The 18735-nt window shown below is 44.5% G+C and overlaps 1 protein-coding gene across 13 annotated transcripts in view; it reads right to left on the bottom strand.

The window, feature by feature from the left end:
- The window catches only part of MSH4 (mutS homolog 4), a 169046-nt gene that overhangs the window by 58135 nt on the left and 92176 nt on the right, over positions 1-18735 (bottom strand). For 6 of the 13 annotated variants that reach the window (XM_053245108.1, XM_053245109.1, XM_053245118.1 and 3 more), the window contains 7 exons: positions 18500-18624; positions 15725-15925; positions 15461-15579; positions 9821-9949; positions 9508-9682; positions 4197-4285; positions 593-2294 (listed from right to left, as the gene is read on the bottom strand). In XM_053245108.1, the coding sequence (XP_053101083.1) occupies positions 2103-2294; positions 4197-4285; positions 9508-9682; positions 9821-9949; positions 15461-15579; positions 15725-15925; positions 18500-18624 (1030 nt within the window). In that variant the 3' untranslated portion in view covers positions 593-2102. Of the gene's footprint in view, positions 1-592; positions 2295-4196; positions 4286-5499; positions 5673-9507; positions 9683-9820; positions 9950-15460; positions 15580-15724; positions 15926-18499; positions 18625-18735 lie in introns of those variants that run through there. The other 7 variants (XR_008306061.1, XR_008306062.1, XM_053245110.1 and 4 more) reach the window with 4 other exon arrangements.

Here is an 18735-nt window from a genome sequence, read left to right as displayed (position 1 = left end):
CTTTTCTAAAGGCCAGGACGCCAAAACTTTTCCTTGCGAACATCGGCCGAAGGAAAGCGCGAAGAGTGGTCAGGCAGCGTCGGAGAAGAAAGAGTGGGAGGAGTGTCTAAGAAGAAGAGGAAAGCTAAAGATCGTCTCTTTCTTTCTTTCTTTTTTAGACAGGAGGATAGAAATAATGGAGGAAAAAATAAGCGAGAAGAGAGATTGGAGGCAAATAGGAGAAGTTGAAAAAAGGCCAGTTTTCCTCTTTCAGAGGAACAAGAAGAGCTAAGACGATTGAGACCCTCTTGGAGCGAGGCAGGAAGTAAAACTGAGAGGATCCGCCCACAGGTGGTCAGTTAAGGACCTTCAATTAAGTTATTTCCTGCCTCTGGAGCACGTGGAGGGATGTAATCCTAAATTTGGGTGACCTCCTACACCAGCTGAGAACAATTTGTTATGGGGTGGCTAACAAATAAAGTTGTTTATCATCATCATCATGGAGCTCCAGGTATAGTCAAACTATACTGGCAGTACCGTGCCAGTATAATTACTTATATGGTAATCATTTAAGCTGATGACTAGTATGTGACAATCTAAGAAACATATGGAATAAATCCTCTATTTTTTTATTAACAACATGATGCAAAATGTCATTGAAGCAATTACTATTACAAATTAATATTACAAATATTACATCCACTGTGTAAGAAAATAGTACAAAGATATAAAGAAGGAAAAAATAGTAGACATCAACTTATCAAGCCAAAGCATCTAGATACACAACAATGAACACAACTTATTCCAGGCTAGAGAGTACTGGAGAAGCTTTTTCTATCTACTCTTCCATTTTGTCTCCTAATAGGAAGTAATGGTCCTGCAAACTTTTTTTCTCTCTTTATGAACATTTTTGAAGACACAAAATCCCTTTCTCTAAAATATTTCAAATGATTAATTGCTATTTTTCTCTCAGTAAAGTAAAAGGGGACATAGTTGGTTTGGGTAATGAAACTGCCAGGAATAATGAATGATTCAAGTAAAAATATTGGTTAAGGGGTTTGTGTTTTGGATTAAAAAAAAAAAAAAAAAGCATTGAGCTCTCATAAAGAACCAATCTTAAATTTCCTTTTGTAGAAATTAATGAGTTTGTTTGAAATGAAGAATAGTTCTAGTATTATACTCTTCCAGTTAATGTATCCAATTTAAATAAGAATACATTTGCTGCAAAATTAATACGTAAACATTAGTACTTACAGGCTGCAAACAAGCAAATAGGAAGAATATCGCAGAAGTGTAAGAACTTTAAGAAAGATTTATTGTCATGTATATGGACAAAAGCATATATTTAGACTCTAATCATATTAGTTAGTCCACTGAGAGACAATTATCTGCTATCTGATAACCAGACTAGCACTGCATTGGTGCAATAATACTAATATCCAGAGTAATACAGTGCTGTCGCGTGCAGAGCAGTTTTGCCAGTCTCTTTCCCTCTGAAGCCCATTATGCCTCCAAAAAAATATGTCGTAGAGAGTCATTCAGCCCTCAGGTGCAGGTAGCACACTGGGCCTCAGAGGGAAGGAGATATTGGCAAAAATTGTCCCTTCCACCCTTGCATGACAATGCAGTGTTAAGTCAGCAGAGTGCTAGTCTGGATGTTAGCCAGAGTTTGTAAACTTCTTGACTGACTTCCTAACTAATCCTATGTCCATGCAGTGAAAGATTGCCTGGCCACAGTCTCCACTTAAGAAGCACAGATGCTAACACAATGGGGCAGTTTTCACTGATCTCCTCTCCACTGGAAATGTTCTTTGCAAACCAAAAATATGTCCTTGAGGGCTGCACAACCCTAAAGGACAAATTTCCAGGTTCCAGAGAGCACTTTTGCGGGAGGGAAAATTGGCAAAAATAATTTCCCCACATGTAAGCATCTGTGTTTCTGAAGAGGGATGCTACCACCATGACCAGGTACCCTTTCGCTGCACGGACATTAGACAGGAATCAGGATGTTGGCTATGGTTTCTTCTGCCTATTTACTTTTTGTATTGGCGGGGGTGGGCTGGCTTTCAACCAAAATAAAGTTAAACTAAAGTTAAAGTTATTCCATCTGACTAAGTTGTTAATTAATGCTGATCTTCAGTAGGCACCTGTTCAGAAGCAAGGCAATCAACCTCAAACTTCTTTTTCAAACCTTTCAGGTAGATTCGCAAACTGTCCAGATCCAGTCGAGAGTTGCGAGCAGCCTGAACCAACCTGTTTGCTAAGTGATATATCGCCCTCTGCTGTAATATTTCAGGAGTACTTCTTTGTTGCTGCTGTGATTTAAAAAGGGTATGCATATATTGAAATATGTTTTATGATATTCACTAAGTACAATACACAGGTAGGCTGTTTTCAGTTGTACTCTCATGCCAGTTGAATTAATCAGTTTGGCTTATGTGCAAACTAGACATTTTCTTGTCAAATAGGGTTCCAACCCCACAGTTACCAAGACTGTGGGGAATGTGGTGTGGGTGAGCGAGTGGACAGATGGGATATGTTAACACCTCCTGAACCTGCTGATTCACCCCTGCAAATGCTTCCCCATTTTTGTCACTCCAGTGGGCTCCCTTCCAATTTTAACCTAGGCAGTTGCAATTTTACCTGTCCTGCATGATTACAATCCCTCTAAAGGAGAAGATGCATTGCTTGTGGGTTCTTAAACTCTTGATTTCTGCTAGTTGATGCAGAAGTAGACAGAGGTGCCTTTCTCCAGCTTCAGCTGGGACTGCTTCTTCCAGACAAGGATTGGCTTCAATCATCTGTGCACTGATAACCTCATGTATTGTCTTCTGCAATGTGCTCTACATGGGGCTACCTTTGAAGACAGTTCAGAAACTGGTACAGAACACTGAGGTTCACTTTTTGAGGGATGGACTACAGGGAACATATTACTCCAATTCTGACTCAACTATATTAGCTCCCTATCTGCTTCTGAATCAAATTCAAAAGTGTTGTGGATACTTTTAAAGCAGGGCTGAACAACTTTGGCCCTTCTGCAGATGTTGGACTACAACTCCCATTATACCTGCGTATTGGCTACTGTGGCTGGGGATGATGGGAGTTGTATACCCAAAACCCCTGCAGAGGCTGAAGTTGTGAAACCCTGCTTTGAAGTCTTAAATGGTATGGGACTTGGCTATGTACTTCTTAGATATCTCTGTCTATTCCTTTCATCCACAGGGGGGCACTGCTCTGTGCCCTGCTGCCCCATCTTACAGAGGTGAGGATTGCAGCAATGTGAAGCTATATCTAGTCTTTGATAGTACCCAAGCTTTGGAACACACTGCCAGGAGAAGTGTGTTTCAATAAGGCTCTCCACATGAGCAGTGTGGAGTGCCAAAGAGGGTTCCATGGGGAGAGGAAACTTGACCCACTCTCCCCGCAAATGAGCAGACAGCTTGCCCTGGGCGGCTGGATTGGCTGCCCACACAGTTACCGGCTCCGTCATGGAGCCAGTTGGGGTGGTGGGGTTCGAGGGCCACCTGGCCCCTGGAAGTCCCAGAATGCCCTGCGCTAGTGTGTGGGGCATTCTGGGGAGCACCCTGATGCCAGGAAGCTTATCGTAGCCTCCGGGTCAGGAGTCTCCTCGTAAGTCACTGTGGCATGAACCTGCACGTGAAGCTGTACTGGCACACGATCAAAACAATGGGGTTAGCAAAGCGCTCACTCTGCTAACCTTGTGTAAGGGTGGGGGGAATTAAGTGGGCTTGCCGGAGGGAGCCACACAGCTCTCGCCGGCTCACAAACACGACAGGAACTGGGCTGGGCTCCCTTAGTCTGGTTTCCACTGCGTGTGTGAATAGCCTCATTATGTTTTTGCTGGCATTTAAGGAATTAGTTAAAACCTGGCTTTTTAGGAAAGTAGCCTGTGAGACTGAGGGTGAATGGAACTTGTTTGTCACTTATTTCTGGAATTTTAACATTGCAGTAGCTATAAAATTATTTGAATTGACAGTCTGGGTTTTAAGTGAGTTTTTATTTTAAATTGTTTTATTAGTGTGATTTATTATTTGTGCTATATACTGTTTCAAGTGCTACTCGATTCTGAGAATGTGGTTTATACGTTTCAAAATAAAAAAAATACATTTCAACACAATTTTCGAATATACATACTTAAGAATCAGGGTGTAAAACTACAGTATAATAGGTTGGAGTTCTATGCTACTCCTACATACCAATATTTGTCTAGCAATAAGAGTTACGATCTCCTTGGCATCCAATATTATCGATGGTGGAAGAGAAGAAACCTCTGCAGCTTTTAATCCTAAATATACAACACATGAAGCAGGGTTTTTTTATTGTCAAAGGTAGACAATGTTACATTTAATCAAAATGTCTGGCTCAGTGTTGATGTTATACAGCCCATCTCTTAATCATGAAGCCATAAACTTTCACATCTCTTTTCTTCTTCCAGTGAAAATTCCCCCTCCTTCAGTTATCAACATTAATTATGGTTTAGCACTACATCTGCATCTTAACTAAGACTCCCTTTTTAAAGAGGATATGAAAGTGTGTTTGAAGCAGGTTTCCAAATCCTGGGTGAGGAGAATCTTGGTTAGTATTATCAATGATTTGAATTCATGCAAATGTAATGTTAACAAATGCCTAAGTCAGGCACAGAAAGGGAGGATGAAATTCATTCCCAAAGGGAGAAATTAGAGCACAAGAACCCACCTTAATTATGACTAAGAGAACAGCAGTATTACTTTACACAAGACAATAATAGTTAAATGGGTTGGTTTTTTAAAAACACAATTGTATATTATCTTCTCTATATGATGCTCTCTATCCTTCCACTTTTCACCTTATATCAACATATGTTGTAATATGTCTGGGAGCAATTCTGTTCAGTGTATATATACATGCTCAGATGAATCAGCCATCATAATAACTCTGGAAATAACTTGGTAGCTTTTCTCAAATTCCCCTCAAAGACTGAAAGAAACAACAAGGTTGTTCTCACAACCTTTCCTGTGGGGCTGGGAAGGGCTGGGGGACAGCCAGGAGCTTGCCTGCCTTCCCCCCAGATGAGTGGCAGCTGTCTTGGGCTCCTTGCACCACACACCCACACTACTGGCGCTGCGATAGAATCCCGAGCTGGGATTGGGAGGAGGAAGTCCTTCTGCATCCCAGTGTGCTCCGTCCGAGCAGTGGAGTGGCTGCTCTCAGTAGAACAGTCACTCCGCTCTGTGCAGCCACTCCTTCCCCTAGCTCATTGCCAAAAATGGCGGCTGGTAAGGGGGAAGCCCAGCTACCTGGCAGTGATTTAGAGAAGGCAGGCTATCCGGGACTGGAGCAGCTGAGATCGGAGGCCTCCCAGTGCTACAGATGACACAAGCTGTCTGGGCTAACCCAGGCAGCTTGTGTCATGAGAATAGCCTCAGTGTTTTACTGAAAGAGGCAGGGCAGTGAATATACAGCTTCCATTTCTTTCTTCACAACAGTATCTGTCTATCTATATAATTCTCTAAGCCATACCTGTGGCTAATCCTGTGTGTGGTAGCTCTCGCGAGAGTTCGCAAGCAGAAGCACCTGACTGGGCAGTGGGGATTCTATATGCAGATAAGGAAGAGGAGCCTGTGAGGTTTAAGGTCAGTTGGAATACAACTGCTACTGGTCAGAAGATGTTCTTCATTGTAGATGAGAGGAATCTATATATAATATAAAAGGATAGTGGGCAGGGGTCTGCAAAGAGAGGAATTGTGAGGGAGGAAAGAGCCCCTTCGGGGGAGGATGCCATTGTGTGAATTAGATGAGGAAACTGTTAACTCAGGAAGGAGAGAGAGAGAGAGAGAAGGGAGGGAAAGAAAGACAGAGGGGAAGAGCAAGTGGAAGAGAGAGAAAGAGAGAAAAAGGGAGAGAAAGAACGAAGGGTGAGGGATGGGCCCAAGCCTGTCAGCAGCCTGAGGGGAATGAGCGTCCATGGCAGTGCCTATTGGCAGCAAGGAAGGGCCCAGTCAAACACTGCTGCTGTTTGGGGCTACTGAGGCCATTGGCAGAGGCAGGCAGGCAGGCAAGGGGCAGGCCCGGGCCTGTCAGCAGCCTGAGGGGAACGTGTGGCCATCGCGGTGGTGGAGGCAAAGAAGGGCCTGGTCAACCGCTGCTGCTGCTCCTGTGGGGAGGAGCAGGTGCTCAGGTGAAGGTTGGGTGGTCTCTGGGAATAGGGGGCTGCAGCTTGGCCAATAGGTGCCAGCAATGCTGCAGCCGCAACCAAGAGGGGTGAGGGGAATCGCGTAAAGGGATGGAGAAGGAGTAGGAGTGCAGCTCAGGTGATAGTGGAGAGATCTCTGAGGTGAGGGGGACAGTGGTAGGGGGTGAGGGGAGCAATCAAGTACTAGCGCACAGATTAGTGCGCTAATATTAGAAATATTAGAGACTGAAAAAAGTGGAACATCTTGCAAAGCAGAGACTAATGGCATCAGTTACCAGTAGCAGTAACATACCGTCCCAAATACAGCAAAAAACACCAGATCTTGTTCCCATCTGCTAGATGGGCCCCACTGCACATGCAGGTAATATCCCAAAAGTTTTCTTCCACATGTAGACCAGCCTTGGAAAACCATACATTGATATATCTTTGCTTAAACTGTAATGCTGTATACGCTAACTTCAGTGGTCAACATCCTAACTAATGCTGTGCATGAAGCCAAATGAAGCAAACTCATAGTGGTTGTAGTCCCACTTCAGCCATTCATTTTTGCTGATCTGCCCTTTACCGAAAAGTGCTCTATCAACTCAAAATTATGTCCCTGAAGGTCATGCATCTCTCAGGGACATAATTTTGGGGTGCACAGAGCACTTCTGGGGAATGCATGAGCAGCTGTGCTGGTGAAGCAGAACCACAGTGCTGCGGGTATGGATCCTTCATTGCACACACACAGTGTTAGGATGTTGGCTAGTAGGCTTGTGCATTTCGATTTGGCCACAAAATATTTTGTGTCCGAAAATGGCATTTTCTGACATTTTGTACACAAATCGAAATGAGAAAATTAAAAAGGAAATTTTTTGTAATCGAATTGAAGTGACCCAATTTCGGACCCAAATGCTTTGTTCTCCAGAAAAACTTCGGACCTTCATTTAGCATTGCATGAAAATTGTCCTTTTGATCTCTCTCCACTCTCCCTCCAGCAAGGAGCCTATTGAGGCAGAGGCAGAGTGTTTGTCAAAGGATTAGCCCTGAGGCCACTGGCATGAATGATTTAGTTAATGTTTTGTATTGTAATGCAATTGTCTTGTGTACTAAGAAATTCTGATGATTAACCTGGAGTAGCCAGCCTGCAATTGCCAGCTTAACAATACCCTGAGCTTCCACTATGTGCTGCTTGCTTTGAGATAGAATGTCAAGTGATGAGGGGGGGCAGTTGAAGGAAGGAGGGGGTTTGAGAAAGAATTAGTTTGCATGACATGTCTCACAGCTCACGTTTCCATGATGCCATGCCTGCCTTTTGCAAGGTTGCCAGCCTGGGAATGGATTTATCTGCTGCATTGCCTTTTTGTTCTAGAAAGATTTTTTTTTAACCCCACAGTGCCCTAGACTGAGTGAGTGGGGAGGTTTGGAGAGAGGTTTGGGGTTGCAATTGAATTTAAAAAGCTGTGTGTTGTTTTTTTAGTTTAGAAGAAGTTTAAACAGGGGTTCTGTGTGGGAGGGATCCCCATACTAGTAGGTGGTTAAGAGTAGCCTTGTGATTTAGAAATAAACATTTCTGTCTTTCTCCCCTAGTTAATTGTATCTATTCTGTTCAATCCATAGTTATATTTTGTCTGCTAGTGTGTCTCTCTGTTCCCTTACTGCTCCCTATTTAGTTACAATGTATATATATTATGCAATTCAAATGCCTGCCTAGGATGGTTTTGTTGTTGTGCTGTATTTTGGGACCTCATGGATGGGCACCCAGGCTGGTTCTCTCTGTGTGTGTGGACTTCTTTGCAATGAAGATAGGGTCATATTGTGACTTCTAGCATCATCATCATTTTAATTTTATTTATTTATTACATTTTATATCCCGCTCTTCCTCCAAGGAGCCCAGAGTGGTGTACTACATAGTTAGGTTTCTCCTCACAACAACCCTGTGAAGTAGGTTAGGCTGAGAGAGAAGTGACTGGCCCAGAGTCACCCAGCAAGTATCATGGCTGAATGGGGATTTGAACTCAGGTCTCCCCGGTCCTAGTCCAGCACTCTAACCACTACACCATGCTCGATCTCTTATTCAAACTAGATTGCTTGCATCAATTAGGTTGTGCGGTGCCACAGGCTCCAATCTGTAGCAGAAAAGTCAAAGAATGCGCCAAAAGTTGTGTGCAATTGTTGTCAGGATAATCACTCTTCTACTTGGGTAGGTGCGGGGGTGGAGCAGAAACCTCGCTGTTCCACTGGCAGAATGTTGCTGTTGTTTGCACCTTACTGAACCCACTTTTATGGCCGGGTGCCACAGATGTAGCTGTGTCTCTATTGCTTGTAGACAAAAAATGCTTATAGGAGGGAGGGAAGGGTGCTGTTGTTGGCCCTAGGGCCTAGTCTGCTGCATCTGTGTAATCTTGCTTTGGAAACCTGGTTCTTTCATCTTTGCAAAGCTCTGCTGTTGTAGATGTGCTGCTATGTTTTTTGGGGCAGATTCAGGGCAGAGAGGGGCCTTCGGGGGCAGAAGAGTGGGACAGTCAGGTGGTGGTGCTCCCATGGGTGCCTGCCACCACCCAGATTTCAAAGGAATTGGGCAAAGGGCTGATTTTTTGTGATCTGTTGAAGCTTAAAAAGCCTTTTAGCTTCCCCCCGCATAGGGAATAATGGTGCAGCAGCCCCATAACTGCACTTGGGGGGTGCTGGGGTGTCCCAGAGCATGTGGTGTTGTAGTGCACAAAGGGTGCCAACCACCCCCATGGGTTGCTAACCCATGGGGGTACTAGGTTTTGTTTCTGAGGTGTTGAGTGTAGATTCTCTGGTAGCATATGAGATTTTCTATGACAAACCAGGAATCCACTCTCATATGCTACCAGAGAATCTATACTCAGAACACCTCAGAAACAACCAAACCCTGTACCCCACAGGCTTGTGGGTATGGGGGTGGTTGTCAGCCTATGTGCACTACACCACCACTCGGTCCGGGCCACCCGTGCCCTCCAGCTGGAGTTATGAGGCTGCTGAAACCTCCATTATTCCCTATGGGAAAAATCTTAAACTTCAAAAAATCACCAAAAATCAGCCCTTTGCTCAATTCCTCTGAAATTTGGGTGGTAGCTTCCACCCATTGGGCACTACCATGTGCACCCACTAGTTTTTCCCCACAGCCATTTTTTAAAATACAAAATGTTTTGGATTCGGATTTTGCAATTTCGAACAAAGAACAAAATCGGGGTGTTTCGGATTCGTTGATTCTGAACAAATAACAAAAAGGTGGTGTTTCGGATTCGGGCCAAAAACAAAACAGAAAAAACAACAACACACACAACCCTATTGGCCACTAAATTCTAATAATCAATACCATATATTACCATAGTTCTTTTCCTCTGTGTGTCCTTTAGAAATAATATAAGTATAAGCAATTTTCTCCATAATTCCAGAATTGCTTCTCACATGCTGCACTTCAAAGTGGTTGTTTTCAACATTGGGATATAAGACATTGATCTGACATAATTCCAAGAAATGAGTAGCAAAGATTGTAAATGCCTAAATTATGAAACAAGAAATTAAATGAACTAGAAATTATTGGAATGAATAGAAATGTTAAACCACTATTACAATCATTTAAGGTCAAGTTATGAAATAAAAAACTCAGGTGCTACACTGAAAAAATTAAATAAATACCTTCAAATTCAGAAGATATTCACAGACTGCATAACATATGCCAATGCCTTCTTCAGTACTAGTACCTCTGCCAAGTTCATCAATTATGATAAGTGATCTGTCATTAGCATTTTGTATGATATATGTTACCTAGAGAAAAAGACATCAGATGTCATCACCAGCACTAAATGTGATGATAAAATATGTTAATAATTACCATTTCCTTTCTGAAACTGAACTCAGAAATCTTATTTTAATAACTTTTAACCAGCTGCCACTTAAAAACAGAATATCCATCACTACAAATAGTGGAGCCCATGAAATCTATGTATATGTACAACAGATTCAGTGTACACACAGAGCTCTTGCATGCACCAGAACACCTACCCCTTTCCCTGCTTCTATATTGGTAGGAGCTCTATGTATTCATCTCTGTGGCATGTGTACACGATTTGTTTTAACATTTACAACTCAATGATGATGCCCATTCATGTGGGACCTTCTGTCTGAACACTGAACTGCAAATCCACATCTTACTTTAAAAGCAGAGGTTCCAACACAGGAGTGAGTGCATCTTCCACATTTACAAGATCCAAACTAGATCATAATAAAGTAAAGTTGTGCTGTCGAGTTGGTGTCGACTCCTAGTGACCACATAGCCATGTTGTTTTCTTTGGTAGAATACAGGAGGGGTGTACCATTGCCAACTCCCTCGCAGTATGAGATGATGCCTTTCAGAAATAGGAATGCTTTTGTAAAAATACCTTTTTAAAAAGAAGTATTCACATGAGGAGCCCAGCCTGGGCTAGACTGCACAAGTGAAGCACTGGGATTGAACCTGATCCCACTGCTGCCCCCATGCCAAGCCCTAAATTTTCACCCAATCCTTAGCCAAGATTAAGCAAACCTATGATTTGCTTAACCTCGGCTGGCGATTGTCTGAGTGACCGCCGCTGGCAGGGGTGGAGCCACCATTGGGCGAAAGGGTTCAAAGAACCCAGGCCGCCAATGGGAAAGGCCGTGGCTCGGGCTCCATAGGAGCCCAGAGCGAACTCCCCCTTCCCTCGCCCAGTCCGCCGAGAGCCCGGGCGAACTCTTTGCTGGTTATTTCAGGCAGCTCCGACTGCCCAATAGAACGTATTTCCCTTCCTCTCCCTCTCTGGAGGGAGAGAAAAGGGAAGACGTCCTGTTAGGCAGCCGACCCTGCCTGAAATGAAGACCTGAGAGCCCGTTCCGGCTCTCGGAAGCCCAGGCCATGCCCCCTTGTCATGTGCCTTGTCATACGTGAGGGGGTGTTGCCTGGGCTGCTAAGAGCCCAAACAAGCTCTCAGCTCTTCATTTCAGGCAGGGTCAGCTGCCTAACAGGACATCTTCCCCTTTCTCTCCCTCCAGAGAGGGAGAGGAAGGGAAATACGTTCTATTGGGCAGTCGGAGCTGCCTGAAATAACCAGCAAAGAGTTCGCCCGGGCGCTCGGCGGCCCAGGCATTGGAGGGGGGAGTTGGCTCTGGGCACCTACGAAGCCCGAGCCACGCCCCATGCGCATGACATAACATGCATGGGCATACTGGGTCCGCCGAACGGGGCTGGATGCAGGCCGCCGCTCGGCTGGCTCCACTCCTGCCCACCATTGCTCATGTGAACGCACACTGCGGCAGAGAGGAGGATGGTGGCTGCTCATCTGTTGGGGAGGGCAGGTGAGCTCCCGCTTTCCCCACAGCCTAATCACCCTCCCCAGTGAGGTCATGTGCATGACCTCAATGGCTTTTTAGGTAAGTAAGAAAATGTTGGTTGCAAAGGAAATATCAGTACATGGAAGTAATTGTATTTGTGCTCACATTTTCAAAATACTAACATTTTAGCATATGGTTCCTTTTAATCATACTCCAAGTCACACTCAAATCACACATAAGACCCTGAACCTTATGAATCTGCATAACTCTGCCAGACTTGTGGCAAGGCTAGGCTCGGTTCATGTGCAGGTATCAATTCTGTGAACAGGCATCTCTATGTGGATGGTGTATATATGGCCACCCCAATTTCCTATATCACGGCTTCTCAAAAAGTGCCACCATAATCACATAAATAAGGATGTCCACATATGACAAATATTTATATACCACCTTTCCAAAAAAAGTTCACAAAGCGGGTTAGATACTAATTAATTAATCAATTGAATTTAATAAAATAGCTCCGTTTCCAAAGGGCTCACAATCTAAAAAAGAAATATAAGATAGACACCAGTAACAGCCACTGGAGGGATTCTATGCTGGGGATGGATAAGGCCAGTTGCTCTCCCCCTAATAAATAAAGAGATCCACACTAAAACACATAAACAGAACTTCCATGTGAGCAGGATTAAAAACCAGAATCAGTCCTGTCCATTCCTAAGTGAACTGTAGGGCTGCCATCAAGTGTGAATAAGGCTGATAAAGTAATATAAAGTAAAGTACCGTATTTTACGGACTATAAGACGCTACAGAATATAAGACGCACCTTAATTTTAATCCAGTTTTTCAGAGTTTTAACATATTAAACTGTTAAAACATATAAGACGCTCCTGAATTTTGGCGGATATTTTTCAAGGAAAAAAGTGAGTCTTATAGTCCATAAAATACGGTAACAATAATATAAAATAAAGTAACAACAATGTGTTAAAATGCTAATCATTAATTGAATCATAGTTATTGTATCTTTTTATATCCAATACAGTAATGCTATTGCAAATTCAAAACAGTGTAAGTACCCATACTACTGGAAATTTGTTTCTTTGGGAAAGCAAAGAAGGAATAATATTAAACTCTAATTTTAAAATCAGGGCAGGTTTAAAATGCAATTTTAATAAAAAGCCTGTTTACCCAGGCTTTTAATTAGATACTGTTTTAATTAGATACTGTTTTAATAGTTTTAACTTTTTAATTTTATTTGTTGAAATGTTTTAATTGGCTGTTTTTATTGTTTTGTAATCCGCCCAAAGAACTCGCATTTTGGGCGGTACAGAAATGTATTAAATAAAAATACATACATACATTGACATGGCTTCAATTTAAATTATTCTGCACATTATTCAACACAGGACTTAGATTCTAATGACCATGAACAGCTTTCTGCTCATGGAATAAGGCTGACTTACCTTCCTGATACTTCACTATGCCCTCTGGAGCTCCTGAATGCCATGGTAGAATAACATGGTAGTAGCTCAGGAAGCTACAACTAGAGATTCGGGGGTTTGGCAGGAATCAAACCTCCTTTGTGCTAAGATTTGATTGAATCCCAGACAAATATTTCAGTGTCTTCCAAAAGGCTAAGAAAACTCAAATCTATACCCTTTGACTAATCTGGGTGATACAGTTCAGAAGAAAGCACACCTTCAGACATTTCAGTAGTTAAGCAACAACAGGACTGAGGAATGGTTTTTTACATCACAGGACTGAGGAAGGGTTCTAGTGAAAACTTCAGAATTAATGGGTAGTATCCAGACTAGTCTTTCACTAGCATGAATGTTATTCCACTGGTATTAGTATGTAGCACACAGTCTGTTCCAGACTAGTTCTTATGGTAAAGCAATCTCATGTAATCTCTTACACAAGCTCACATATGGGGAATTCTATGCACATGTACTCAGGCTGTCTTTCTTCTGCTAGGGATAACACAACTTAACTTTGCAGGAACCCTTCAACTGCAAAAAGTATCCACAAGCACCACTGTGGATACTATCCAAGATGTTTAGGATGTTGTGTTTCCCAACTGTAGTGTGTAAGCACGTTGAGAACTTTTTTTTTGCTGAAAAGTGCTACCTATCCTCTCTAATAAAACGCTTGGTGTCCGTCCGTGGACGGACACCAAGCGTGTGTTCGTGCCTTCCTTGGCGGTTCTGGGCATGTGCGGAGTGCATGCCCAGAACAAGCCGAGGGAGGCACGACCGCCAGCACCTGGCGGCCATGTTGGGCGGCCAGAAGCGGCCGCTCAAAAGAAGCCGCGAAGAGGCGGCGAGGGAAATGGCGGGGCCAGAAGCGGCCGCCGCGAAGACAGGAAAGAGGCGGAGGGGAAAGAGGCGGCGGGGGAAGCCGGCCGAGGTGGCGGCGGAGCCGCCGCCAAAGTCTGGCGTTGCCGCTAAAGCCGGCCGGGGGGGGAGAACCTTGGGGCCCGACTTCCCCGCACTAGAGCCCGACATCCCCACATCCCCCCACACATGAACAAGGGCCAACATGGCCCAGGAAAATGCCACCGTGGCCGCCGCCGCCAACCGCCCTCCCAGGAGCCCGATCCCGCCTTCCCCGCTCCCCCACATATGAACAAGGGCCAACATTGCCCAGGAAAATGCCTCCGTGGCCGCCGCCGCCAACCGCCCTCCCAGGAGCCCGATCCCGCCTTCCCCGCTCCCCCACACATGAACAAGGGCCAACATGGCCCAGGAAAATGCCTCCGCGGCCGCCGCCGCCAACCGCCCACCCAGCTGCCCGAGACCTCCTTAGCCAAAGAAGAACCAACCCCGATGACCAAGGAAAAAGGAGCTCACAAAAAGAGCTCCTCTCTCGGCAAAGACACTGCCCAGACTGTCGCTGGGCGCCCTTTACGCCCAATGCAACAGTCCGGGAAGAGGCTTGGCCGAGAAATGAGCTCTGCTTGCGAGCTCCTTTCTCCGTCGCATTCAAAACAGTGAGTAAAGTTGCCAGGTGGGGGGGGGGGAGAGCACAAGACTCTTCTGGGCAGGGGAGAGGGGGAAGGGCAAGTGGGGGAGGGGGGAGGGCAAGAGGGAGGGTTGGAGGGGGGAGGGCAAGAGGGACTGGGGCAGGGAGGAGGGCAAGAGGGAGTGGGGGGAGGGCAAGAGGGAGTGGGGCAGGGAGGAGGAGGGAGGGCCAAGAGGGAGTGGGTCAGGGGGGAGGGGCAAGAGGGAGTGGGGGAGGCCAGGAGGGAGTGGGTCATGGGGGAGGGGGAGGGCAAGAGGGAATGGGGCAGGGAGGAGGGCAATAGGGAGTGGGGGAGGGCAAGAGGGAGTAGGGCAGGGGGGAGGGCAAGAAGGAGTGGGGAAGGGGGGAAGAGGGAGGGCCAAGAGGGAGTGGGTCAGGGTGGAGGGGCAAGAGGGAGTGGGGCATGGGGAGGGGAGAGGGCAAGAGGGAGTGGGGCAGGGGGGAGGAGAAAGGGCAAGAGGGAGTGGGGCAAGAGGGAGTGGGTCAGGGGGGAGGGCAAGAGGGAGTGGGGCAGGAGGAGGGGAAAGGGCAAGAGGGGGAAGGGCAAGAGGGAGTTAGGCAGGGGGAGGGGGAAAGGAAGGGCAAGAGGGAGTGGGGTGGCAGGAGGGACTGGGGCAGGAGGCTGACAGGAAGGGGAGGGTGCGAGCGGGGTGGGAGGGGAAGGAAGAGAGGCCAGAGTGTGGGGCAGGAGGGAGGGTGGGACAGGAGAGACAAACACACACACACACACAAAGAAAAAAAAGATGAAGAACACATAAAGGGGGGTAAAAAGGCTAGCGCCCGTTATTATAACGGGCTTAAAAATACTAGTTCTATATAAATAAAGCAGACTATTTAAACTTTGCTATGTAAGAAGAAAAACAGAGTAAGGGCCCATGAATATTTACAAGCAAGTGCATAGTAGAAACTTGTGGACTAATTAAATGTCTATCAAGGCCATTAATAATAAAACCATTAAGCTGAGTTGAATACCTCTTTCATTTCCTTCATGAATGTTGATGAATTTGTTTCTATATCATCATCCATACCTATTCTAGTAAATATTTGCTCAGCTATCCTGAAAGAAGAATATTCTGCTGGAACAAAAGATCCTGCAAATCAAAGAGAAGGGCAAACGTTAATAATAATGCTGCAGTTTAAAGTTAGCCTTGTCAAACATGGTAAGATAAAATCACATCTCATGATTATACCCACTGTTTATCCCTCCCATATAATCATTGTTTGACTACTGCTTACCAATTTGTGCCATAATCTGAGAAAGGACTATCTGTTTGAGGTAGGTTGACTTTCCACTCATATTTGGTCCTGTAATTATGACAAAATTACTTCCCTCTGTAATGTAAGTATTGTTGGAAACAGGTTTCTCAAGAGAGATCTTCTCAAGAACAGGATGCCATCCTTGTTTTATTGCTAATGTGTCAGTAAACTCTGGACGCACTAAACAAAGACAGCAAAATGTTTTTGAATTTAGTCATTATAATTGTAAGTATGACCCGAATTTGGTCACATCTTTTCCCTGTACCATAATTTCACTTATGAGCAGTCTAGTAGTCCATTCAGTTATTTCTAAGTAATATTTTTAATGGGAGTAAAGTTATAGTTCTCATGCTTAGAGTAGTTCCATTGCTTTTAGTGAGGCACTGTAGCGTAAATGATAAAAATTCCTGTGATTTGTTTCCTTAAAGAATATTTGACTTTTAATATATTTTTGTTTGTTCTGTCATAGTCTGTATTCAGATTATCAACATTTCTACTATTAAACAATATGCATTAACCCTAACCCGGAGTCATGATTTTTAAATCACAAGTAGAACATCCAACTCCCAAGTAATCCTATTGGTTACACCGGATCCCTCCCAGCTTTTTTCAGACCACAAAGCCTACAATAATTTAATATTTCACTTCCAGGGAGGTCAGTGGTGACCCAAACACCCCAAGAATGGTGCTCTCTATGACTGTACAACTCACTGAGAATATAAGTTCTTAGCTAAGCAAAATGAACATTTCAAACCGTACACTAATGACAATTCATGCTTCAACATATAAATTCTTAGCATTTCAGCTGTAAGGACACTGTGATTGACCTAAAGGCAATAATCACAGCTTTGGGAGATGGTCAGGTGCATTCTACAAGCTAGTCACAATTGTCACATCTTTTGTTAGATTTCTTGTCAGCTAACCTTGGGCACACAGTTCTTGAGGCTGTTCTCATGCCCAGCCTGGGTTAGGCTGTGCATGAGAACCACCAGGATCGGGTTTGATCCCAGCAGGCCAGTGTTGCCTGGCCTACTGTGTCATATTTTTATTAATAACAAGTGTAATAACTGGTGAGGGCCATATTTGTAAATACATTGAGGCGATTCTCACAACCGCCAAAAAGCGGGTTAAGGGAGCCAAGCCTGCTTTTTGGCAGTCGTGTGGGGCCACGGAAGCCGAGCGGCTCCCGGCAGCAAACCACCCAAACCAACCCTCCCCTTAGCCCAGGTTACCGGATTGTGTGCTGCCGTGCCGCGGCACTGCGCCGCAGCAACTCATGAGGACACCTCCAACTAGGAGGCTAAAAAGCAGCTTTCTGGCTCAGGGGTCTCTCCAGCATGCCCTGTGTGCTCGCGCAGGGCATGCTGTAACTACCGGGGGCCGTGCAGCCCCCAAACTCCCAAGCCCTTGCTGGCTCCGTGACAGAGCCGGCAGTTGTGTGGGCGGCGGCTGCCCAGGGACAGCTGACTGATCGTCTGCAGGAAGAGCAGGCTTAGCCCGCTCTCCCCGCAAACCCCATCCAGGCTCTTATCACTGATTGTGAGAAGAGCCTCATTGTGTACCAAAGTACAGATAAGAGTATACGCACATCTATCATCTATGCAGCCAGGGGTAGGAATCTACCCTAAAATCTAGATGAGAGTTAAACAACTGAGTCATATAAACAACTTTTTAAAGTTGAAAAAAGTGATTAAAAGGCATCTCCAATCTGAAACCTATTTTTTTCAGAGATTAACATAATTAAAAAGAGAGCATCACACCCTAATCTTAAATTTTGTGTCAAATAATTTGCCTGATGGCAGTTGTCAGCACCACAAGGAGCTAATGAATTTTGCCTGAATTGATTCTGATTCTGAATTGAATGCAGAACCCACATTTATGAGAGTCAACAGATCATGATCCAGATCTTGGTTAATGTTATGGTTTCTGATGCCATGCAATTAATGGCAATGCAGCATACAGATATACAAGAGAACCCCATTATTTGTGGGGGTTCTGTTCCATGGGAGGGGGGCATGGATAGTGAATCTGCAAATAACAGGGCATTAAAGTGAATGTAAATTGGGGGTTAGGTTCCTGCATCGCCTAAAATCGCCCCCCAATGATAAAACAAGCCAAACAAAGTGCCCCACTGCCCTTAAGGAATCCAAGGATGTCCCCATGAGCAAAAACCTCACCAAAAATAGTATCCCATTTTTTTAAAGAGCCATAAAATGGCTCCCGAACTCAAAATGGTGGCCTGAAATGACCTCCAAGGTCATTTCCAGCCACCCCAACCTACAGATACATGGACACACGGGTTTAACCCTTTTCCTGCCAATTCTCTCCCCACGAATACTGAGTTTGGGTGTCTATTATCCAGCCATGGATACACGAAACCGCAGATGCTGGACCCGCAATTAATGAGGTTTTCCTGTACTACATTCTAAGTACTTCCAAAGTTAATGCAAACAGTCTTTGAATCTGGTTGCTAAAATTATATTAGGTACTATTGTATGACTAATTTACCACTGCCAACTAAGCAAGGAGGCAATATTTAGCATGGAGAGAGCACCTTCCTGAATTCAGTCAAGCACAGCACAGCATCCCTCCCTTTATGGAGCCCCCAACCCTTTTAGATTTTGATTTTTTTTGAATAAGGAACCATTCCTTTTGAAATCTCTAAGATAATATATACATATTTTAACAACAGCAAAAGGGAAAGGGGGACTTTGTATGCTTTAGAAGATTGTTGTTAATCTCAGAACTACTTACCATAATCAGAAAGTGTGCAAGCATTGGCAAATGACTGCAACATATCTAGCATAGACACAGTGTCAGAGAGTTTGTACAGACAGTGAATATGTTCATAAATTTCACTCAGTAGTTTACAAACTATCCTGCAATCACATAACATCACAATTTATTTTATTGCTTAATGTAATTTAACAAAATATTTAATAAACACTGCTGGCTCCTAGACAATTGCCTCACATATATCAACTGTACTT

Source organism: Hemicordylus capensis, chromosome 4 (assembly GCF_027244095.1).
Source record: "Hemicordylus capensis ecotype Gifberg chromosome 4, rHemCap1.1.pri, whole genome shotgun sequence".
In the NCBI taxonomy this organism is placed as follows: domain Eukaryota; kingdom Metazoa; phylum Chordata; class Lepidosauria; order Squamata; family Cordylidae; genus Hemicordylus; species Hemicordylus capensis.
This window is presented reverse-complemented; position numbering and strand designations above follow the sequence as displayed.